The sequence below is a fragment of the Diplotaxodon limnothrissa genome, linkage group LG14, assembly GCF_057381915.1.
Source record: "Diplotaxodon limnothrissa isolate DT_005_m linkage group LG14, D_limnothrissa_male_GT1.1, whole genome shotgun sequence".
Lineage (NCBI taxonomy): Eukaryota > Metazoa > Chordata > Actinopteri > Cichliformes > Cichlidae > Diplotaxodon > Diplotaxodon limnothrissa.
The window spans coordinates 22,867,149-22,892,571 of record NC_140609.1 but is presented as its reverse complement, the minus strand read 5'-3'; the positions used below and the strand labels follow the sequence as shown (position 1 = coordinate 22,892,571).

At 41.8% G+C, this 25,423-nt stretch overlaps 1 protein-coding gene across 1 annotated transcript in view; it reads left to right on the top strand.

Annotated features, from left to right (window-relative positions):
* The window catches only part of grik4 (glutamate receptor, ionotropic, kainate 4), a 270,949-nt gene that overhangs the window by 141,365 nt on the left and 104,161 nt on the right, over positions 1-25,423 (top strand). The window contains exon 5 of the mRNA XM_085371274.1: positions 5,397-5,562. Coding sequence (XP_085227400.1) covers positions 5,397-5,562 — 166 coding nt within the window. The remainder of the gene's footprint in view (positions 1-5,396; positions 5,563-25,423) is intronic.

Below are 25,423 nucleotides of genomic sequence, written 5' to 3'. Positions count from 1 at the left end.
TGCTATAAAGATGCTTACGTCTAATTCTAATGTACAGCTCGTTTACAAGTATCGGCAAGTTGTTTACATTGCTTGGAGTAATTCCTTGTCCCTTAGGTGAATGGATAAACGTTGGTGATGTATCAGTTAAATGCATGATAATTTGTTTCATCATTTCTACCTTTGAAAGATGATTGAAAAAATATAACTTAACATGCAAGTAAAGCCTGACAGCCTGACACAATTCAGTCTGTATCTCTTTCAGCAATCGTCTCCATTCTTTTCAACTTAGCTTAAGTCTCTCTTTTACCAATGCACAATCGCAACTGGTGTCTGCATGCAAGTCGGTCACCTCATATTCAGTCCAATTATAAAAATAGCAGGCTATAACTTGAAGTGGACATGATGTGACTTTTCAGCATGTGGAAGCCCAAGTAGTCCCAGCATTTGATGGAACGGGATCCCCATATTTAACTGAATCCTTAAGAGTTACAGTGACTTATTGTCAGCTTGTTTTCAGGGCTTTGTCATAGAGGGAACAAACTATAAACGTAAGCATCTGTTAAGAGGTGTTAAGGCGAGCATAACATTCGCCATAGACTCACTGGCAACTTCTTTAGGTACACCTTATCAGTGCAAATATCTAATCAGCCAATCACATGTCAGCAACTCAGTGCATGCAGGCATATGATGTGGTCAAAACGACCCACTGAAGTTTAAACTGAGCATCAGAATAAGGAAGAAAGGTGATTTTGAATGTGGCTCAGCTGTTGTGTAGAGTTTATATGGAATGGTTTGAGAGTGGTTTGAAAAAGAGAAAATATCCAGTGAGCGTCAGTTCTCTGGGTAAAAATGTGTGGACATGAGACTGGCTAGATTGTTTTGCGCTGATAGGAAGAAAATAGTAACTCAAATAACCACTCACTGCAACCAAACGATGCAGAAGTGCATCTCTGAATGCACAGCACACTGAACCTTAGAGCAGATGAGCTACAGCAGCACCCTCTCCTAACAGCTAAGAACACTAAACTGAGGCTACAATTCATACATGTTCACTAAAAATTGGACAATAACATACTGGAAAAAGATTTCCTGGTTGGAATCCCAAATCACAACAGCGCAGTCACCTCAAAGCCATTGCTGTTGTGATTTGGCAGCAGACGGTAGCATCAGAATTTCTTGCAAACAGCATGAAAGCATGGATCCAGTCTGCATTGTGTCAACAGTTCAGACTGCTGGTGGTGTGGAGCATCCTCGGCCTCCGTATTGTTGCTGACATGTCCGTCTCTTTCTGTCCACATTGTCGTATTTTCTGATCTCAAACAGCTTTTGCAGTGACAAGTCTAATAGAGCACCTTTGGGATGTGGTGGAATGGGACGTTCCCATCATAGATGTGCATCCAACAAATCGTCAGCAACTTTGTGATGCCGTCATGTCAATGTGGACCAGAATTAGGACAGTTCGAAAGAAAAAACGGACACCAAATCAGAACTAGCATAGTGTAGCAAACAAAGTGGGCGAGTGCATGCAGATAGCAATCTGACTGAAAATAAGATCAATATAAGAAAATAACAAAGACAGGAGTGACTCCTAGATTATAAAATTAGATGTTAGCTGGATAAGAATTGTCTGCTTAATTGTATACTCTAAGAGAAGAGTGAAAAGTGCAACTTTAACCATTACAACAAATCTGCACAATTGCTGCTGTTGTCAGTTGGAGAGAATCAACAAGTCGTAAATAGTGAGACCTGCCAGTTTGGCTCAAAATTAACTCAGCGTAGATCAGGATTGACGGTGAGTTTGTGCCAAAGCTAAACTGAAAGTGGTGCAGCTGTTTGGTTTGAAGCTGTGCCCTGCAAAGACACATGTAGAAAAGATGTTTGGCTTTTTTGGTGGTGGGGGGATTAATCGACCAGCAGAGTGACTGATACTAGCTGGTGGTTGCAGATAAGAAGTCTGGCAGGTGACTTTGATGTGGCTGACAGCTTTCTGTTAGTAATGTGGAGATTGATTTTCGTTGCTTTCGGTAGCCCTGTTTAAACTCTTGATTTTAAACACTTTTTCACACGATGAGCGCATCGACTGCTCCCGTTTAACAACCAATTAATCATGTTGCTGTGACTAAAGGGAAATTTGTTTATGATATATAACGTCCTCGCTTGCCTTGCTGTTAGCTGCATTTAGTCTATAGTTAAACAGCCATTTTCACCGTATTTATCTTATGAAAAGGCAAATAATCACTGAGTGGATTTTCACTATAAAATAACGGGTGTTAATGAAGTTCTTCCAATAAATATGGTAAATTCATGAGAAATGATTTGGTTGTCTATTTGGGTATTTTCTTTTTGAGTCTTGCCTGCATGCTGTGGAATTTGATGATGATTCAAGACTCAGAGCCAAGTAGTTCCCTTGGGACCCCAGCGTTTATAGCAGTTGGGCCCAGTGGGCCAATTTGATGGAAAAGGACAAAGTATATGTATCCGTGTGTATGCATGTGACTGTGAATGTGTGTGTGTCTTTGTAAGCAGCTTTCTAAAGCCGCACTGCTTCAGATACGGCCTATCGAAGCGTGTCAGGTTCCCTTAGTCATCAGGGGCAGATAGCAACAGTCCTCAGTGCTGAAAAGGAAGGAAAGACTGGGTAGCGAAGGAGGACGTGGAAAAAGAATAAACAATCTGGAGTGGTAGAGAAAGAGCTATAAATGAGGAAGTTTTAGTAAAAACAACTGCGAAAATGCACCAGGACTCACCTAAACAGGGCCACATTTCCCCCGGTGTGATGCTTGGCTATTAGTCTGATTTTAGCACTCTTAGATGGGAATGAATTGCATTCGAACCGAGGATGTCAGTAGGGGCCGAGCCTCCATCCATTCAGACATTCAGGGACTCCATTACACCCTGATGGGCAGGGATGGAAAACCAATCGTGGGTGTATGGGTGCAAGGGGGAAATGCAATGTATTGGTGCTGGGAAACACACAGACAGGCAATCTGGCATGATGAAGAGGCTCTCTTCCCTGCTCCTCCTTTCGGACCCAGCACGTCCTCCTGCGTCCCCTTCATGCCCCACTGCGCTCTACTGCAGTGCCTTGCCAGCTGACCAACCCGACACCTACCACACTCATTCGCACTTTCCCGCTTTCCCTATTTCCTCCCAGGTCTCACTGTGAGCCCCGACAGCATGTATCCATTCACATTATCACATTGGGAACTGAAGCAGAGATGGATTTCATCAGAGGGAAATAGATGGGAGTCGTGTTTTTGAATAGAGGGAGAATGTAATTTATGATTTTTCTGAAGTTCAGCAGATTTGTTGGTAGCCCCGGTTCAGATTTGTTGCTGAACTCAGGGAACCTCGATGGCTCCAAGGTTAGCTGCGGTATACTTAACCTCCCTTCTGACAGCAGGGATGTGCTGCTGTTAGAACGGTGTTAGATAGACCTGTTAGTGTCAGGATGATAAATTCATTAGGAGTGGCTAAGGAATACAGCTATTTATACAGCTACAACAAATCATTGCTATAAAAGCCTTGGACTCAATCTCATTGAGAAGTGTGAATCACAGTGAGTCTGGAATTGAAGAATTAGATATTTATTGATTTTTAATGATGCTTGGCTGGCTTTCTTGTACTCGTACCTTTAGTCCACTTCCTTTTTTGGAGGACTGGTATAATAAAGCATGCACTTTAATGTCAAGATGCAATACTCAATGTAGTAATTTAACTCTGTTAGGTATTATTGAATGCGTATGGCCATTTTTAAAAGCACACATTGTGTTTTTAAGTTTTTAGAATGATATATTTATTGATTTTTGCTGTTTGCTCTATATTTATACAGTGTTTGTGGCTGCTTGTGATAACTGTTATTCTACAGTTCCTAAAATGTATTGCTAAGTAGAGTATTTCTAAGTGGTCAGGGCAATCATTTAACCTCTGCTAAAGATTTCGTGTTCAGTCAGAACAGCTACAGTCAAAAAAAAGTCCACCTGCAGCCAACTCCTGCAGTAACCTGAGACCTCCCCTTCACTCCATATGTATAAATGGAAGCGGAGAGAGCAGCAGCAGCAAGACCCCAACAGAGAGCAATGCAGTCGTGATATTTATTAGGTCTTCCACAGCATGAAAGAAGGAGCTGGGGTGGAAGTGGGCTGCAAAGCAGTTTGCACAGCAGCCAGCAGCCGTGGGAAGGTTAAAGCAGCTTAAACAGCATGCCCAATATGAGATTTGTCGTTTGGATATGTAGAAGGCCATCAGCAGAGCCATCTGTTGATGTGGGCTGGCAGTAAGATCACTAACGCTTTGAATTTGATATTTTTAAAGCAGGTAAGAAACAAGTGGGGTGATGCATTAGAGAACTGACAGAGCACCAGGGATGATACCATGGTTTTGTTGATGTTATTGGGGTTCATGTTCCACAATCCAACTAGAAAGGTGCTCTGAGAGTTCTGACCTCTGTCAAGACCGATAGTCTACTCTTCAGTGATGTGAAAACTACATAAATATCTGGATATTTTTCCCGATCAGTTCAGATCTGCACCAAAATTTCATGGGATTATCCTTTGGCCACGCTTCACTTGGCTCTGTATTCCTGCTGGAAGACAGCAACAAATGACAAAAAAACCAAAAAACTTTTACAGAGCTTCTGCCTTCTCGGTAAACGTAATTATTTTTTTCATTCAAAATTTATGGTCTGTGGTCTACGACTTCTTCACAAATTAAAGTTCAGAGTCTGTACTTTAATCTCCTTGTCAATGTTGTCTTTTGCCACCCTCGCCTGTGAAAGCTGTGGCCACATAGTGCCAGTTCTCATACCGCAGAAAATCTTTTCATTACTGAAGATCGGGTAACAAAGAAAATAAATAAATAACTGCTAAAATATATATTATATATTCATTTGTGTGCATGCGTGTGCTTTATGGGTGTTTTACTAAAATGTGCGCAGCTGAGCAGCCCCACTGTGAGCCAGGTAAACAAATGTTTCATAACTGGTGATGAGGCGGTGCCACGCTGAAGATTTCTCTAACGAGGGCTTGTTTGCGTGGGTGGAACAAAAACACGTTTTTAGATCCAGACTAGTACATTACACGAGCCTCAGTGCCTCACTCACTGAAAAATATGTGTTTTCTGAATATGCCCATTACCACAGACCCTCGGGCTATCCTTGCCTGTAGTTCATCATAACAGATTTAACAGATTTAATCTGAGCTATTCTTTCCTTTGACTGTCTGCTGGCAACTTGCTATTTTATCCCGCAGTTCGCATCCACATTCTCTTGATTTTAATCTCTCTTTTTTTCACGCTTCTCCTGTTTGTAGACGTCTGCTGCATTTTAAACATCACCTCAAAAGCAAAAACTCCTACATCTCAGTAGCAAATAATTAAAGTGGAACGCATAGTCTGACATCAGTGTCTCTGTGCAGGTGCCCTATGTCAAGGTGGCTCCAGAGGACATTTTGAAGGTTCATTTCCCCCGCTTCACCACTTTGGACCTGAGACCAACAAACACCGACATCAGCCTGGCCGTGGCCGGCCTTCTCACCTTCTTCAACAGCACCACCGCCTGCCTCATCTGTGCCCAGGCTGACTGTGAGTACAGCATTCGCACACTCGTGACCAATGTTCCCTCAAATTTTTCATGTGTCTGAGCGAACACACAGAGCGATCCCTTGGACCACTGTGAGCGACATCAGACGTGTGCACTGTGGTCACGCCAGCATCGAATCCATCCAATTTACATGGTTTATTAAAATAATCAAATTACAGCATTTACATTTATGTTAGACTACTTTTAATTAACTGCTTTAGCCCACTTACAATGAAAATGTAAAAAAAATCTTGTTCATGACCTGTGTAGTATGTTAACACTATTGGAAGTAAAAATAACTTGAACTCCAATTTTGAAAACACAACTTTCTTTCTTTTTTTCTTTTTTTTTATAAAGCTCTGATGAGTCTGTGGTCTGGGAGAGAGTCCTGTAACTCTCTGTCTGCAAAATACAGCATATAAAGACCAGTGCAGGGCAATTAATTATATAGTTACTTCTTCAAAAAAGTTACTGAGTTTTGCAAACAACAAAGTTTTTTGCAACTGTTTACCTAAAAATGCAGCCAAGGCGTTTTGTGCCACTCCTAAAAATAATTTCTGTCCACTATGAACAACAGCCTGACACCTGCAGGCCTGACAACAGGAGATGTATCACTCCTGTAACACCTGTAACATTCAGCAGTCGCCTCATTGTTCTGACACACACAACAAAACTATTGACTACACTACATGCTAACTACACAAGATTTGCACTAAACGTCGCAAATCTCTCACATCTCGAAACACCGCCGTCACTCCTAAAACTTCCTCCCGTTTCTTAACAACTAAATGCCATGTTTTGATTGATCGACGTGGTACATTTTTCGACCAATGTGAAAGGGTGGCGGGTGTTTTGGTTTCATCTTTGCTCACAGGCGGAGAGCGCTTTCAAGCGTTTTCCTTATAAAACGCCGTTTTTACCGTTTCTTCCCACAGTAAATATAAACAACGATAGTACTCAGGAAGAAAAACAAACACTGCGTATATTTTGTATCACAACTCTGGTTTTACGTGGCCTATCAACACAATTTAAAAAGTGGTATGAAGTCCACACTTTTTCCGTCTGTTCCGTCTGTCCTGCTCATTAACGTGGCTTCACTCCTCATCAGTCACGCCGCTTTGCCAGCTAAAACACCGGCACATAAGGACGCTGTCATAGCCTGTCAACGACATTGATTAGCTGCGTATATACGAATGTGAGTCGCGTGATTGGCTGGACTATGGGATAAGGTGGCATCGTTGTAATCCCATACTGGAGCAGCCAGTCACTTATTGACTAACACTGCAAAACAGAATTGTTAACGTATTTACTTTAATTTCAGTTCAGGTTAGGGGTTTTTTTTTTTGTGCGCAACACAGATTTTTTCTGTGCAGAGACCGTGCCAGCAGTGCGCATTGTGCACGCGCGCAATTTAGAGGGAACATTGCTTGTGACAAAATATACAATCGCACATACCTGTGGGGAAGACTCGCAAACTGTCTCCCCTACATCTGCCATCAAAGTGCAAACATTTTTGTTTAACGTCTGCCACCCTTTAACACGTGTTAGCGTGCACAGGCATCTCGCACACGCGCCGACTGTGTTCTGGCAACAGATGCAGCTTTTATCAACATCTCACCCTGCGACACGTTTCCTTCTAAAGCAGCTGCTGCACTCCACAGCTACAACTCCCTCACAGCGGCACGCCCGACGCCTGCGTCCCAAAAATAAATTGCGTTTATTTCGTCTCCCTTTTCAAGATCATTGTCATTTATTAAATTAACTAAATTACGATTTAGCGCATTATGTTGTATGTGATGTATAAACTGTCTTCAGTCTCGCTGGGTTTTCTGTAAGACTGTGTGTGCACTCTTAAAACACTTTGCGCAAAACAAAACATCTCGTTGAGAGAAACAAAAGGAAAGTAAGGGCAGAGGTTGCAACTCTAACAACCAGTGATCTGACCGCCCCCTTTGTCAGTGTCAGTTAGGTTCTGAAGATACTTAACTGAATGACCTTAAAAACGATTGAAAATCTCTTTGAGAGAAGTTATTTTTGTAAATAGAGAGGAAGATTAGATCATGGCTTGTTCCCACCCTCTTCTAGTTCAGCATGCAGTAATTACAACTCCCAAGACAAAGGCACCGTGACCCCCTGAGTGGCACCAGCTAACCTTTTTTCTAATCAGCACAAGCCTTTGAAGACAGGAAATAGGCTGCAGATATCAACCATGTGTCAGACAGAGTAGAGATGGCAATGAGCCACAGTGAGCTGCCTACCCCGCCTATCTCAATTCTCAGTTCTGCTGGCTTTCAACTTCTCTCTTTGGTTGTCTTTGGCTCTATACTTTGGAGTCTCCTTTCATTCATAACCTCTAAGGTGAGTTTTTTCCCTCTTAGATGTGTGCTAGGCGTGTTACATCAAAACATGCTAGTTTTGTTTGGGGGGGGGCTTTCACTTTTTCATGCAAATTCGGGGACAATAAATGAATCAGAGAAAAAAAAAGTTTTTTTTTTGTTATTTTAAACAGTTAAACACTTTCCAAGATGAAAAATGGTATAAATTAATTAAACTTACTAAAAGACAATCCTGTGTTTCTATCTGTGGTTTACCTGCACCTACTTTGCCCATATAAATAAATATTAAGGGGTGCAATATGTAGTTTTCCTACATATTTCCTGCATCTGTGAGTTTTCCAGTTCAGGGATCAAATCCTGTTTCTGTGACATTTATTCCACAGAGAGTCGTATTAATGCCGCTCTGGTGCGGTGCGAACCATGATAACAAGTGAACCTTTTAGGCACTCTATCCCTCTAATATTGGTGGCCACCAATATTAGTTTATTTTAGTTTATTTAAATTTAAATTAGTTATGCAATTTAAATTAGTTTATTTTCCCCAAACCCGGGTTTGGGGAAAATAAACAAATTTTAACATTGCGCTTCTTATTCCCTTTGGCCGTGTGAGTGGGTGCGGGGTTTGGTGGGGAGGTTCTTATTCTGTGTCAGTGAGCTAAGAGATGACTGCAAAGGAAATTAAATGAGAAGAAGGAGAATGAGGGGAGATGAGAGGTAGATAGGGCAGGGATAGCTCAGTAGGTAAAGTGGTCGCCCCATGATCGGAAGGTCGGCGGTTCGAATCCACTTAACGGCTACCCTGAGGTACCCCTGAGCAAGGTACCGTCCCTACACACTGCTCCCCGGGCGCCTGCTTAGTGGGCTGCCCACTGCTTCACTGAGTGAATGGGTCAAATGCAGAGAAAAACAAGTAATTTCCCCATGGGGATCAATAAAGTATCCATTATTATTATTATTATTATTATAGAAGAGACCAAGGGGAGTCTGAAATGAGAGAGGAGGAGGAGAGCGGAGTATGCTTCTTGGATGATATGAAAGAGTGTGGAGCGGGAAAGCGAGGAGGTAACCACATTGGAATTATACATTAGCAACAGGCAGGAGACGGTCCAGGACATGACGTGGCTGTATTGATTGCACTCTCTCATGTGACCCTCATTCATTCAACAGAAAATGCAGGAAATGGCACTATGCCTGGATTTGTGTGTGTGTTGGTCGAGGATTGTGTTCAGCAGCACCATCAGCTGAAACTCATTCGAGTTTGGCTCCTACTGCACCAGCTCCACCCTTCTTTGTCAGCTTACACAGTCATTTGGTCGGTTGGCAGCCTGCTGTCAGTTACTCGTTCACATGTGCCAGCCTCATTAATCACCCAAGCCAGTGACAGCCTAATAGAGCGTGGCCAATCCATGAATATTTTCCAGTAATGGCTGAGGAGGCAGCACTGGAGGTGAAGCTGTGCCCAAAGGGTGCACACCAGCACGAACATTAATCTAGCTAGCCCTCGCTAACAGTGGCAGTGGTGCTGTGAGACTGTAATACGCAAAGTGTTGTTGAGTCTTTAGACCTGCCAGGTGGCCCCACAGGTTGTTTATTTCTTGTGGTTTCGGCTTTAACAGGAAGAAATAACACATGAAAACTGCATGCACAGAATTCGCCGGTGTGCTGCACTGCTCTTTTATTCGTGCAGTGATTGGTTCAGCTGTCAGTAAGCTGAAAATGGAACATCAAATAAACTCAACGTATCTGTAGCTGCAGTGCAGGTACAGAAATTTTAGGTTCAGTCGTATAGTTGTCCACGAATGCTTGCAAAAGCCTATTTTCCTTCTTTGATAGACTCAGCTGGAAAGCAAGGTTAGGCCTTAGGCTTATTATTCTTTCTCTGCTAATAATTGTATGCCGATGCCATATTATGAATTGCAATTTTCCATTTCTTTCAGGTTCCAGGGATGACTACTATGTCTCTCCATGTTTCACACGCAATGGCATTACTATTACTAACCTGTAATCAGCGTTAGTCGGGTGGAAGAGATATCTAAATGACCTGTCAACAGGAATGTGTATGAAGGTGTGAGAATGATGGGAACGCAGTAATGCAGAGGAGGGTCTTGGGGAGGAAAGGCTCTCTGATGACTTTGATCATAGTAATTATGTCGTGGCTACTTATGTTTCTGATGCAAAAGGCAGCAATGTCAGTAGACAGCGTAAAGGTGGTGGTGCAAGTTGTTATGGTTTCTTTTGTTGCACTTTGTAATTGAAAAATCTTCTCATTGAATAGATGAAGGCAGTAGGAGTGTCTTGGTGCTTTATGAAATAATGTTGACTCAGAATAATGAGTTTTTAGATTTGTGGAGAGTGAGTTTGTATCCACAGGTGTAATTGTGCAGAATTTATCTTTACTAAAGAAAAGTGCAAAGTTGGTCTGTCTGTCTAATTAAAAAATGGTAAAAGCCTTTTATGCAGATTTCTCACTCGTGGCTCTGTGATTGGTCTGTTTAAAGCAGTGGATGACAGAAGCTGTCTCACACTCCTTGTCCGACACTCCCACTTATCAACAAATCAGTGTTGTTTTTTTAACTGATTTTTATTTTTTTCCTTTTTGCTTGAGGCTTTACGTTATTTTTAGTCATCAAAGTCATCAGCTTTGGAAGTTTTTAGACATTTTAAATTAGGAGAGGAGATGTTTGTTAAAAACAAAAAACATTATAAATAGCTAAATCAAGTGATTAGGACTGTATGCTACGTAGTTCAGCTTCTGTACAATTACCCAACTGAGTCCATGCATGAATATCACAGGTAACTGTCCAGAGAGCTCAGAGGGAGTAAGCTGGAATCATGTTTTTCCTCCTGCACGCTCTACCTGGACACAGATTATCCAAAACCAAGATCTGTAAGGTTTTTGCCTAATACACCACCACAGTGGATTTTACATCAAATCAAGATGTGGCTGAAGGGCAGACTTTCAGTTTTAATTCAAGAGGTTTAACAAAAGTACTGCATTAACTATTCATGACTTACAGCTATTTTTACACAAAGTCCTCATTTTCACAAGTTGAAAAGTAAATTGACTTCTGAAAGACAATTTTATTACAAACTAACCTCAAAAAGCATCTGGAATTGATTCAAAATGTTAAATTTTCACGTTGGTCGTTGATCAGTGGATCTGTCAATATGACATTTAAAAAAAGATAGAAAACATTAAGATTGGCCAAATTAATAATCATATACATTTTTAACAAGAATGAATTCACTGACCAGCTCAGCAACACCAAAAGGTCTGAAAGACCACAGAAGACAGCTGAAGTGAATGATGACAGAATTATTTCCATGATTAAGGGACAATCTTTTATAACATCCACCCAAACGGGTAGGCATTTCATTATTAAGCTCTACAGTCAATAGTTGTGTATATGAATGGAAACAGAGTTTAAACCACTGGTTACACTCAAGAACAAAAAGGCCGGATTAGACTTTGCCAGAAAAATTGTTTAGACAAATACACCCAAAACGAACTAGAACGATGGGAAAGGAAAAGTTTGGAGAAAGAGAGAATCAGTTCAAATCATATCACATCATCTGTCAAACATGTTGTAGATAATATTATGGCGTGGGCGTGCAGCAAAACCAGAAAGAACTTCACAGTGAAAATTGATAATGATCCAGAGCAGGCTGCAAAAGAAACCCAAGAGTTTCTCAAGGCAACAAAATTGGATATTCTTCAATCACCAAGTCAGTCACCTGATCTCAGCCAATTAGAGCATGCATCAGTAACTGAACGTGGCTATAGTAAAGCCTGGCAAAGTATCTCAAGGATGGACGTGTTGCATTTTGTGATGTCCATGGGTTCTAGACTCAAGGAAGCCACTGAAAAAAAAAACTGTCCATATATTAAAACTAATTTTAGTTTTCTTACATTTTTTAAATGTTGGACTATGTATAAAAACAAAAATGGCAAAAAGTTGTTGCAGCAATTTTTATTGAACTCCTTGAATTAAGTCTTTAATGACATCTTGATTGTGGTGCACACAGAGGCAAAAAAAACATAATCAGAAGTCACCCAAAATATTGATCCACAGGAAACCACTTAAATGGAGAGTCATCTGCATTCCTCACTCCAAGGATACTGTGTGGCAGTATCTCTTTGCAAACAGGATGAAGGTCTCTGGCACAACTTCACCTGCTTCCAGGGTGCATGGAGAAGAACAAGCTCCAGCAACACTTTAACAGGGTCACAGGCCAAAACCCACTGGTCAATAATAAAGCTGCTCTTCATACAAGTGTTACTGGAGCTTTGACCTCCTTAGTATCTATTAGCTAATCAGAAGCTAGAGTCCACAGATGCTACAGTCACTAAATAAGACTTTAAATCACTGATTAGCTCATTAATCCATTCATCTGTCTTCAACATTTTCATGGATTTCTTTCTTTTCTTTTCTTTTCTTTTCTTTTTTTTTTTACAAAGAAATACAAATATTTTTCATGATTTTTTTCTATCAATGAAACACTGTCACACAGTAATATAACATTCATACTGAGAAACCAACAAATTAACCTTTCTGCAGAATTGCATGTCTCCCATTTCATATTAGCAATCTCTTTCAATGCAGTTTGCAGAGAGAACAGTGGATTAACGTCTGTACAAATGGCTCTGCTTTCCTGGTTATTTGTTTTAATGAAAAAGAGAATATGCTCCGACCCACTGTATGCAGTGTTTTAACACATTACCTTGTCCGCGACACCTTAAATTGATGGTCCCAGTGATGGCAAAGTCATAAAACTAGGTCTTACTTATTGCTCAAGGCTAAATGAGTCACCATAATGTACAGCTGTCATAAAGGTTTTTGAGTGTATGTTAAAAAGCTTTATCTGAGACATTGACATTTTCATTACGTATTATTCTGTTATATTTTATTGTTTTATATTGTATGGGAGTAAGAGAGAGAGAGTGCTCTTGCAGTCATCCTATGCCGACAATATCTGGAAGGTAAATGAGTGATTGCTATAGCTGAATGTCAGCCTTCACCTTTATCTGTGTCTGAGTGAGAGTCGCAGCCACGTGTCCTCCATGCCAATGAGGATGTTTGGTCTCACTAACACACAACACACAAACAGAAGTGTGCTCTTGTAAACTTTCAGGATGTAATGCCTTCTCTTGATTCAAACCCTGCTTATCTGAGCCAAGGACAAGTCTTCTCTTTATCCAGATGTTAGAATTCTTAAACAGTAGCTTTAAGACCTGGTTTGATGGGCTTGGTTGTGTGTGCTGTGTCTGGCCTGTAAATACACTTTTTTTCACTGAGACATTCATAGTGGCAGTTCTACCTTGGCGCTTTGAGAACCAGCCTTTTTTTTTTTTGACAGGTTTGAGAGCTGAGGGTTCATTATGTAGGAGTAATTGGGGTTATTTCATAGGTTAAAAAAAACTGTGGGCTGCATCTCCAAATCATCTGTTAATGTCTCGCAGTTTCCACTCCTTTAATAATAGTAGTCAAAAATAATAATAATAATTATTATTATATCCTTTATTTCTATGCCATCTTTCTAAACCAGAGTAATAAGCTGCTGAGAAGAGAAGAAATGATGCCAATAGACAAAGCATTAAGAATACATTGTAAAATGTTTGTACATGTAGTTTTAAATGGGAAGAGAGAGTTTGTTCCAAAACAGTGAAAGCACATCCCTCTTTCTTCTAAGCCAAGACTGTGGAACAGCAACTGATCCGAGTGATCTGTGAGTGGAATAAGATGTCAAGAGTTCTGAGATATAAAGTGGAGCCATGCATGTAGTGATTTAAGAGTTGTCAATAACACCTTAAATTGGGTTGTTTAGTGAATGTGTCCCCTGTGCAGACTGCCGATCAGTAGCCTTGCTAATGTAGGCTACTGAATCATCATTTAGGTGTGCAATAAATTGAAATAATCTAATCATGTGGAAGTGAGTGCTAATAAGGTGTTCTGTTATGTTATTGAGGAGTATGCATCTGACCATGGCTATGTTTCTAAACTGTCCAGTCTGTGATTTCCCAAACTAAACTATGAAACTAGCAGCCATACTAGGAGTATAAACAGGATGGGAAAGCTGATGTAAACTAACGAGAATAGGTCAAAGGACTGCATAGATCAGGCCTAGCATTATGACCACTAACGGGTGAAGTGAATAACAGTCATTATCTCTTCATCATGGCACCTCTTAGTGGGTGGGATACATCAGGAAGCAAGTTTCATCCTCAAAGTTGATGTGTTAGAAGCAGGAAAAAAGGATGAGTTTGACAAGTGCTAGCTCTCCAAAGCTGCAGCTGTTGTGGGGAGTTTCTGGTCTCTAATGGTCAGTATCTATCAAAAGTGGTCCAAGGTATGAGGAGTGGTGAACTAGCGACAGGTTCATGGACGGCCAAGGCTCATTAACGTATGTGGGGGGTGACCGTGTGGTTCGATTCAACATACGAGCTAATGTAGCCCAAATTGACAAAAAGGCTAATCTTGGTTCTTTTTTTTTTCTTTTTTTTTTTTTTTTTTTAAATGACATCAGAAACAGCAGTATGCGACATTACGTGATGGCAGAGCTTCAGTTCATCCTTTGTCATTTTTTTTTTTTTTTTTTTTTTTTTTTAATAAATAGGACAGGGGGAATGAATGAGAGAAAGAGGGGGAGAGAAAGAAAGAAAACCAAAGGGGAGAAGAGACGGTGAGAAGGGGGGGGAAGAGAGAGAAAAAAAAAAAAAAAAGAACTCCTGGGTCACCTGTATGGAGAAAAAAAAAAAACAAACAAAAAAAACAAACAGAGGAGACAGCAAACAACAAAGAGCAACATAATAATAGAGAAAACAAAGCACCATCACAATAAACTAGCTAGTCATAGATATCAATATTTACTAAATAATAAACGATATTGTGCAGCACGCAAGATAGACAGCGCACAGTGTGCTTTGAGGTAGCAGCCAAGAAAGCTTTAGTCCGCGTCTGTGAATACCCATGTGTGCATACCTGTGTGGATCAGCATGCTTGCATTCCAAAGGTTTCTCCATGTAATGATCTGCTAGGGAGTGTGGGGGGGCCACAGCCCCGTCCTCCAGGGTGTGAAGCGGGTATGGAGGAGATCAAAACTCCAGATATCCAGAGGCCCCCAGAACACAAGAGACCATGGAAGACCAACAGAGGGGCAGCCGCGCCACTATTCCAGTAAGAGCTGAGGAGAGTCCCAGATGAGGGCTCGCCCAGCAGCCGCGGAGCAGAAGTCAGGGGGAGTTGCAGTGACGCGCCCGTGAGCTCCGCCGGCCCCCAGCTGCGCCTGAGTGACCGAGCCCCAGGCCGAGAGGCCGGGGGCACCCCACCTCCAAAGGGGGCCCGAGCGAGCCCCAGGCCCCAGGCCCCGACAAGCGGCCGCCAAGGAGTGAGCCGGTGTGTACCCGGACGCCCACCCCCAGACACAAAGAACCACCAACACACCGACACCTGAGGGAGTCCGCCACCGGCAGGGGAAGTGGTGGTGGGTGGAGATAGGCCTCCAAACCTTGGAGGGCCTGAGGTGTCCCCAGAGAGGTGGCGTCTGATACCCAACCTGACATATAGACACAGACATACAGGCACACACAGACACAAACATCCATTCCCACCCTCATGCTCTCATATGCACTCACTCCACACTCAACCAACGTGGAGACAGACATAAAGAGACGCTGTACACACAATCACACTCCCCAAGCGTACTCTACAAACCGGGTCTAGGTACCCTTGCCCCTGGAGGGGGGAATTGCACCCAGACCCAGGTGGTGTTACCCTTTTCCCTGCGGTGGGGAGAGGCAGACCACCCCGACTCCGCAGCAGCAGGGAGGCCCCACACCCCAGACCGCAGTCGGACGGCCAACTCCTCCTCCTAGCCCTCCCGCTCCAGCAGGCCGCAGAGAATGGGGGTGGGAGAAGACTCCAAACCTCCCTCCACCCGCTCATTGTAGTGTTGATGCATATGTGTTCTAAGGTGCAATTAAAACCCAGGAGGGCATGGAGCTACCTGCCATGGAGCAGCAGGTAAGCGCATAGTCCCTCCTGCTAGCCCTCAATGACTAAGTGTATTTAAAATTGAGAGGTGGGCAACGACGTCAGGGGTGAGGTATACACCCTGATGGTAAATTGGACTCCGTGATTGTGCCCACCCCCAAGATCCTATATGTATGTGTAATGAGAGTGTGAATAATGTGAATGTCTAAGTTGTGGGATAAAATTGAGGCAGAGGCAGCCAGAAGGGGACGGGGGGGGGGGGGGTAGCCTCCTCTGCACCCTGGTGACATACCCCCACTCCAAGGCCCTGCATGTGTGGGTGGTTGTGGAGGAGCGGGAAGAGGGAGGCAGCTGGAGATGGGGAGGGAAGGAAGGGAGGGGCAGGTAACCCCTCCCTGGGGCCAGCTCCCCCGCTGACCCCAGTAGGCACTCCCACCCTCCGCGACCCGCCAGGGAAGGGGGGCCCAGGCCCATCAGACCGGGGCCCAGTGCAGTAGCGCCCTCCGGCTCCACAGAGCCCTGGACAGTCCACCCAACCCCACCACAGAGAAAACTGCACCCACCCCACCATCCACACATCTTCCAGACTACATAAGACGGTAAACGCCCAGGCTGAGATCTTCCTCCACCTCTCCTGTATCTCCCCCTCCCGCAGAGAGTTCCTGAAGAGAAGAAAGCTCCTGCAAGATGTGACCATCCCCCCCACCAGATGAAGAGCCCCCCAGGCGGCTCGACGCACCGGCGGCACCCTGCTCCAGGGCCGGGCCCCCATGCACCCACCCGCCCACAACCCCGGCAACACACCAACCAGGACCCAAGCCCCCGAGGCCCGGCCCGGGCCCCAGCCCAGAGACGGAGCGCCCCCAGAACCTCACGCCCATCCCGGACCCACCCAGGGGCAGCCAGGTTGCCAGGTCAGTAACCCACGTCCGTCAGCACAGACCCTCCCCTAGCCCCGCTGCACGCAGCCGCGAGGAAACAGTCACCTGAGAGCCAACAGAGCCCCCAACCGGACGTGACCGCTACCCCGGGTTGAGCCCCCCAAGGAAGATGCCTCCGGGGAACCCCCCGACGCCCTAAGCCTGTCCCTACCCCCTCACCAATCACAACAGTGAAGGCGGGACCAAACTATGACCCCCCACCCCTACTAGGTGATGGAGCTGATAAAAGGGGCCCAGAGCAATTGATCTAATGTTTTGGCAGAGGCTGTGTCAAGACTAATGTAATCTAATAGATAATTTCTATATTGGTTAGAATTAAGATTATTTTTATTTTTCCAGTTCATGAGGACTGTTTTCTTGGCTATGCATAGGGCAGTGAAGATCATATGGGCTATATTCTTTTCTGAAGTGACATTATCTAAGCTGCCCAGTAGACACACTAAGGGGGAAGTTGGAATGTTACATTTCAGACACTTTGATAAGTCTTCACATATCTCGCGCCAAAACTTTTGCACTGGTGGACAGAACCAAAGAGCGTGGATGTAATTGTCTGGTGTATTGCCTTGACAGTGTGAGCAGTTGTTGGAAGATGTAAAGCCCATCTTGAACATCCGATGACCTGTATAGTGCACTCTATGAAGTATTTTGTATTGTATTAATTGCAGACTGGGATTTTTAATTAATTTGAAAGTTTTTAAGCAAATCTGAGACCAGAAGTTTTGGTCTAAGCTGACTGATAAATCTGCTTCCCACTTTGCAGTAGGAAGGGATATTGATTCATCTAATTTAGAAAGTGTTCTGTATATTTTAGATAATAATTTGGGGGATTTAAGAGTAAAAAAATGTGCCGCACTTAGTGGTGTTTGTAATTCAACTTGACTGAGGTTAAATTTCTTTTTTACTATGGATTTAATTTGTTGATATTCTAAAAACCTTGTCTTGTTGATCCCATATTGTTCAACTAGTCTGTCAAATGGAATAAATTCTGTTCCCTCTAATATATGTTCTAAGTATTTAATTCCTTTACAACTCCATTCTGGGAAATTAATCATATTATTGTTTTGTAATATGTCAGGGTTATTCCAGATAGGTGTACGTTTGCATGGGATTAATGAAGACTCCGTTATTTTTAGAAACTCCCACCATGCTGTCAGAGAAAAGCTGATGTTGATACTTTTAAAGCATTCATGTCTTTTGATGTTTGAGCTAATAAATGGTAGGTCTGAAATCTCTAGATCCTTGCATAGTGCCTGTTCAACATCTAGCCAGGGCTCAACTAAGAAGGTATGTTTTAACCATTCTGAGATGAACTGAAGCCTGTTGGCTAAGAAGTATTGGTGAAAATTAGGCAGATCTAATCCTCCTCTATCCTTGGTTCTTTGTAGCGTTTTTAAGCTAATACGCGGGGGTTTATCTTTCCAAAGGAATTTGGAAATATATGAATCCAGAGATCTGAACCAATCTTGTGATGGTTTGTTAGGGATCATCAAAAATAAGTAATTTATTTTTGGCAAGATCATCGTTTTTATAGTGGCGACCCTTCCCATGAGTGATATGGGTAAAGATTTCCATCTAGTCAGATCGCCTTCTACTTTCTTTAGAAGTGGGATGTGGTTTAGTTTAGTTAAGTCTGAAAGCTTAGGAGAGACATTAATACCTAAATATTTAATATTTCCGGATTGCAGTGGGGCAGAGGAAGAATTATGGAAGGAGCAGTTAATGGGGAGAACTGTAGATTTTGGCCAGTTAATTGAATAATCTGAAACTCTTGAAAACCAGTTTATTAAAGTAATTACCTCAGAGAGGTTGGTTTGTGTGTAATCTTGGTTCTAATGAAAAGGTGTCGGACTAGACAGTGCATCAAAGTTTGGGGCTGCAAAGCCGCAGAAAAGTCAGGGTGCCCGTGTTGACCCCTGTCCACTGTCGAACATGCTAACAATAGTCACATGAGCATCAGGAGTGGACCACAGAGCGATGGAAGAAGCTGGTCTCGCCTGGTGAATCACGTTTTTGGGAACACCTGTCACAGGGATGCGCTATGAAAAGAAGGCAAGTAGACTTAACTCTAGCAAGCAAGCTAAAGAATCTGTTGCTAACATCTTGGTGCCAGATGTGACAGTATTTAAGGTGCAGTGATTATTTCATGTTGTTCCAGTGTCAGATTTCTTGGATGAGCAAGTGTATTTTACTGGAAATGCATAAAATAGTTTCTAGATTGGACACCAACCTTTAGCAAACCTGTGGTTGCAAGAAAAAGTTTAAACTCAAGACTGTTAAGTCTTTGAGGTTTGATTGCAGGTAATTGGACAACATTTTGGAAAAGTTACAATGTCTGTTAGCTTCAGAATAAAAGGCATTTTGTGGTTGAACATTTGAACACTCTTAATACGAGGAAGCAGCAATAGGAAAGATTCTTCCATTAGAATGTTGAGGTGAATTTGAGGCCATTATAAACAATAACGATGTATAAGCGCACATTTTATTTCCTCAAAGGAAAAACGTCTGTGTAACTCACAACAGAAAGTAAATGAATTGTATGTCTATTGCTGACATGAGTCCCAGCTTAAAAGAAACTGTAGTAGGATTTATGAAGTGTATAACCAATTCTGTGGGTTCAAACTGTGTTGTGAGTAAGAGAAGATAAGTAAAAAAAAACACACACACCGAGTCTTCAAGAAGAGGAGAGGATAATTTACAGAATACACACACACACACACACACACACACACACACATACACTTATAGTCTCACAGAACTTGCTTTTTCTGTATAGAGATCTATCCAAGTCTAACTACACAGGAGCAAAATTTTCATTCAGCTGCATGTTTTTCATTTGATTGAAACTGGTTCACCAGAACAAACACTGAGGGAACAACATGGTTGTGTAAAGCAGCCAAGTAAAAAGAAAAAGACTGATTCCCTTCAAATCTTCTTCAGCCAAAACACTAAGGAGAACAGTCTCCTGTGTGTCACTGTATTTGTGTTTAGCAAGCAACGTCTAGTTCACTGTAGCGTCTAATGTCATGAACTCATCATGAAATCATACTGAAAGCCTTGTGAGATACGTGAGAGGCTGCAGGAGGGAGACAAAGAGTGCACTTAAGCTAAACCTGCTTTCAAACTCATCAAAGATATTCTGCATGGTACCACGCAGGAAGCTGATCTGGCTTGCAGCAGCCGAGGGTGATGTCTTACGAGTGCACACATGCAGGTCACCAGGTGCAGGAACCCAAGCACGTTGGCTGATATAGTGCCATAAAAACAGGCGGACGTCGAAAGCTCAGCGCATGATAACAATGCCTGGAACAATTTTGCAGCTTGTGTTAATGTGCAGAATGTGCAGCAGAAGCTGGAGGAATGAGCTTGATAACCTAAAATTGCAGCACCAAAGCTGCCTAAATGTGACAGGAACTGCTTGGCTGTTGCCTTGGAAATAAATCATATTAAATATCTGCTAAAAGTCTGGATTGCGAATTTACTATTACTCTATACTTAACACTGCAGGTGGAGGCTATGCTAATGCAAGTCATTTCCTACAAAGTCATATGCTTCCTTTCAAACTCTTCTCATGACATGTTACATAAATATGAGGAGATCTACCAAGATATGAATGGGGCACCAGTGTAACTTTAATGTCAGTGTCTTTGGTTTTCTTGGGTTGTCTTGGGTGCACAGACTGTGGTTGCCCATAGCAGGTGCAGCAGAGCAACATAGAAAGGACTTGGTGAAATCAGGTATAATCAGAGAGTGTGTCATTAATAAATGTTTTCTTAGCCAGTAATGTGGCTGATGTCACTGCAATGAAACAGCTGTGCCAGTCAAAGGAAAATGTAATGATAACAGCCCAACAAACTAAAGATGGCACGATATCACTTTTTTATGTCAGATACCGATATCATAAATATTCATACTCATAAATATTCATACTCATAAATGTTCAAGTTTAAAAAAACTAAACTAAACTAAAGCTATTCTGTTATACCTGTATGCAAAAAATACACTGCACCCAAAATATTTCAGTTCAGCAAAACTGATCAATCTAATAAACTTAAACCTACTCCATCCTCCCGATTCTGGTGTTTTAAAGAGTACTTAGCAGAAATATTAAACAACCTAACTAATAGGGTTGCCAACTCCCAGCAAAAAGAATAAAATAGGGAACCACTCCCCACCCTCCGCTTCATAATGCTTAATTGACGTAATCAACTTTAATTTAATGCATGTGTTTAAAAAAGTGCACAGAAATTAGTTATTTTTCTACAATAATTAAATAGATTCAACATCTTTCCTTAACAGAATTGCAAACTGCACAGATGGTATTTTCCCAAAGGAAAAAGTACTATAGCTTACTAAGTTATCAATTTGACTTAATAGTTCCTATATACAATAATGGACTTCTATACATTTTACATCAGATGAAAAGATTCAGATAATTATTTATTAAGAGCTAGACATGACAATTAGAAAGAAAAGTATGTCTTTGTGCCCCCTTTTCCTGTTCATGCCCTGTTCGGCCCCCCTGGCTAAACTTTGCTAGACCCGCCCCTGCACAGTTACCAGCCATCAGCTACGTAGAAAAAGATCCTGGTGTAGAAAGTAATATTAAATAAATTCTAACAACAGCTTATCAAGTTTAAACGTGCTGCAGTTGTTTATCCACTGGTTTCCTCTTTCTGGGGCAAAGTGGGCGATAAACAAACAAGAGAGACGGACTCGCGACAGAAAAGCTGATCAGCTGATCATTAATCAGGTTCATGATTGAAGTAGCAGCCGGAGAGAGAAGAGGCAGTCGCTCCATATATCAGTTATTAAGCTTAAGTGAGAATGCTTTACAAACCTTACAGTCTGCATTCAGAGTCAAACGGTATGTGTGTGTTTTAACGACTGAAAATGTGACAATCAAAAATGATAAAGCCATTAATCTACCAGCATTGCTCCAATACTATTTCAGTTGGAAGTTCATATACAGGGAGTGCAGAATTATTAGGCAAGTTGTATTTTTGAGGAATAATTTTATTATTGAACAACAACCATGTTCTCAATGAACCCAAAAAACTCATTAATATCAAAGCTGAATGTTTTTGGAAGTAGTTTTTAGTTTGTTTTCAGTTTTAGCTATTTTAGGGGGATATCTGTGTGTGCAGGTGACTATTACTGTGCATAATTATTAGGCAACTTAACAAAAAACAAATATATACCCATTTCAATTACCGTAATTGTCGGGCTATAAGCCGCTACTTTTTGCACAAGCTTTGAACCCTGCGGCTTTTAGTCAGGTGCGGCTTTTCTATGGATTGTCCGTGATTTTTGTCATATCGTAAGACGATTTGTTTTGTTTGTTCCGCTGTTGTACGGCACTACGCTCTCTGCCCTTTACCGATCCAGCCACGGGCCCATCCATCTGGCCCATCAAGACTCACTCTCATTTCATCAGTCCATAAAACCTTAGAAAAATCAGTCTCGAGATATTTCTTGGCCCAGTCTTGACGTTTCAGCTTGTGTGTCTTGTTCAGTGGTGGTCGTCTTTCAGCATTTCTTACCTTGGCCATGTCTCTGAGTATTGCACACCTTGTGCTTTTGGGCACTCCAGTGATGTTGCAGCTCTGAAATATGGCCAAACTGGTGGCAAGTGGCATCTTGGCAGCTGCACGCTTGACTTTTCTCAGTTCATGGGCAGTTATTTTGCGCCTTGGTTTTTCCACACGCTTCTTGCGACCCTGTTGACTATTTTGAATGAAACGCTTGATTGTTCGATGATCACGCTTCAGAAGCTTTGCAATTTTGAGACTGCTGCATCCCTCTGCAAGATATCTCACTATTTTTGACTTTTCTGAGCCTGTCAAGTCCTTCTTTTGACCCATTTTGCCAAAGGAAAGGATGTTGCCTAATAATTATGCACACCTGATATAGGGTGTTGATGTCATTAGACCACACCCCTTCTCATTACAGAGATACACATCACCTAATATGCTTAATTGGTAGTAGGCTTTCGAGCCTATACAGCTTGGAGTAAGACAACATGCATGAAGAGGATGATGTGGACAAAATACTCATTTGCCTAATAATTCTGCACTCCCTGTATAAGACACACTGTGACATTATATCACAACAGGTTGCCTTTGCAGGAGTTTTTTTTTTTTTTAAGTGTGATTTTTATAGCAGCCTGGCATCATTTTCAGGTGATTTAATGAAGGTCTATGCTGGGATGGCTGTGTGTAATGCTGCTGAAATCTGGTGTGGCGCTAGTCAAACTTTAGATGTGGTAGATTTATGCACGTCCTGCTGGCGTGACATTGCTGCAGAGATTCAATAAACTGAAGGATAAGCTTGCTTTGCTGTACAAAGCATCTGTGGAGTTTTAGAATCACTCATATTAATATAGATGTGGACAGATTTATTGACAATGACGCTTCAACTGCAGTACACATTAATTTTTAATGTCGAATTAAAGGGATACACTGGCAGGGGAATGATTCGTTAAAATATCTTCTTTGTATTTCAGGCACAGTTTTGTTGCTCGTCCAAGTTTTCATCTTATCTTTGTTCATCAACCTCTGAAGTACCAGCGGTGTGGCATTGCTCAAAAAAGCAGATATGATTTTACACATGGTTCATCAACATTTCTACAACTCACTTTGCTTTGCTGCTTCATCCACCTGTGAATATTCCACCTGTTTGTGTCTCTCTTCACACCTGTGCACTCTGTGCCTGCTACCAAAATACCTCACAGATGCTTTAAGTAAACATCAGTGTCACGAAAATACCAAACTGTGCCACCACAAAACAAGCCCTTTGGATTTACTGAGGCTGTATTTATCCTCATCTTACTGAACTCCAAGTTTCCCAAGACAACTACATGGAAAATTAGCCCATATCCTCTCTGGGTCTGCTAATATATGGATGCAAAGTGACTCGTAAAATGCTGCCGGGAGTGTTATGATTAAGTCGGCTATGCTTTAATTAGGGCAAATCCCACTCACCCAACTGGAGTCAAATGGTCTATTACCAGGGGATAGAGTATGAGAGAAGTTCATTGCTTTCAGTTTGATAGCTACCTGATAGCCGCCGTTAAAGATGATCGGTGTACTTGATCTGAATGAAAATAATACTCGTTTGAGTAAAGTCCTGAGAAGAATTAAGTACAAACTTCCAGGACTTAAGGAGGTAAGTAGCAGCCGTGGGCTGCCATTCAAATGCAATTGATTAATTGATCATCAGCCAGTGTGAGCACCTCTATAAAAGCTGAAGTTGCCAGACCATGAAATGCTCAGAAAAACTGCAAAAAATCCAAGAGCTACATCTCAGACTCTGCATGCCTCGAATGGCATATTAAATATTAAAATTCACATTGTACAATTAGAAAAAGAACAAGTATGTTTAGAAGACAGGGCATTTTCTGTGTCAAATCTTACAAAGAAAAGTTGCTTCTGGTCAAATCCCAAGACTTCTAGAATAATGTTTATTTGACAGACGAGACCTAATGCACATCGGCAACCAAATGTCGAGCACAGTAGCAGAGGGGTGACGACTTGGAATTGTTTTGCAGCCACAGTACAAATCCCGTTCAGTCTTCCCGTTACTTTGATTCACTTAACCTAACATTAGCAATCAGGATAATTGCTTGCACGGAGCTGATTATCAGCTTGCTAAGTTAAACCCATGGTTTCCACAAGGTTTGCACATTCACGTGAAGAGGGTGGTGATGGCAGCATTTCATCAATGGCAATTATGGATCAGTGTAGACTGACATTAGAGCAGCATATTTTACAAAGGAACATGAAACTATAGCATTAGGGGGAAAATGAATAGGTTAAAGACATAACACAGACTGAAAATAACATAGGTGCTTCAAACAAATCAGCGGTGCATGTGTGAGAAGAAAAGGACTTTACAGTAATTTAGTATTAAATGGTTTGTGCGAATGTGTGTGTGTTTCAAACACTTCAATCAGTGAAAGTGGAAAAGAGCTGCTACATTAATACCAACTGTGTAAGTTAGGAGACTTATCAATATCATAACTCTATCATTAAGAAATATATATACATATATTGAAAATGAGTATTTAATTAATGTTAGACAGTTTAAGTTTTTGTTGTTACTTAGCAACCTTGGTTGTGTTTAATCCAATTAAGAATGAATATAAAAGCAGATTTCAATTGCAGCCTTAGTCTGCATATAGATTTGAAATAAAGTACAAACAGAGGTCCTAATGTAGGATAATATATTACTGCTTATTTCATAAGAATAACATTTTTACAACTGGAAAACTCAAAGTATAAAACAGCAAGATTTTAGATTGAAAGAGCTTCCTACTATCCATGCAAACACCCGGGAATGGTAATGCTTTTCTGGAGAACTGGAGGCTCAATAGATGGTGATTTCATACCTGATGATCCCTGATCTGGAACCTGATTAGGGATCTGCTCTTGAGCAGGTTACGTTACCAGCATAACTTACCATGATGAGAGTTTTGTTTTTGTAGTACAGAAAACCCAGGGCCAGTCTGACATTACCTGGATATGAGAAAATACTGCTTCATAGTACAGGTCTTGGGCAGCTTGCAGTCATGCATCATGCAACAGCTAAAGCTTGGCCC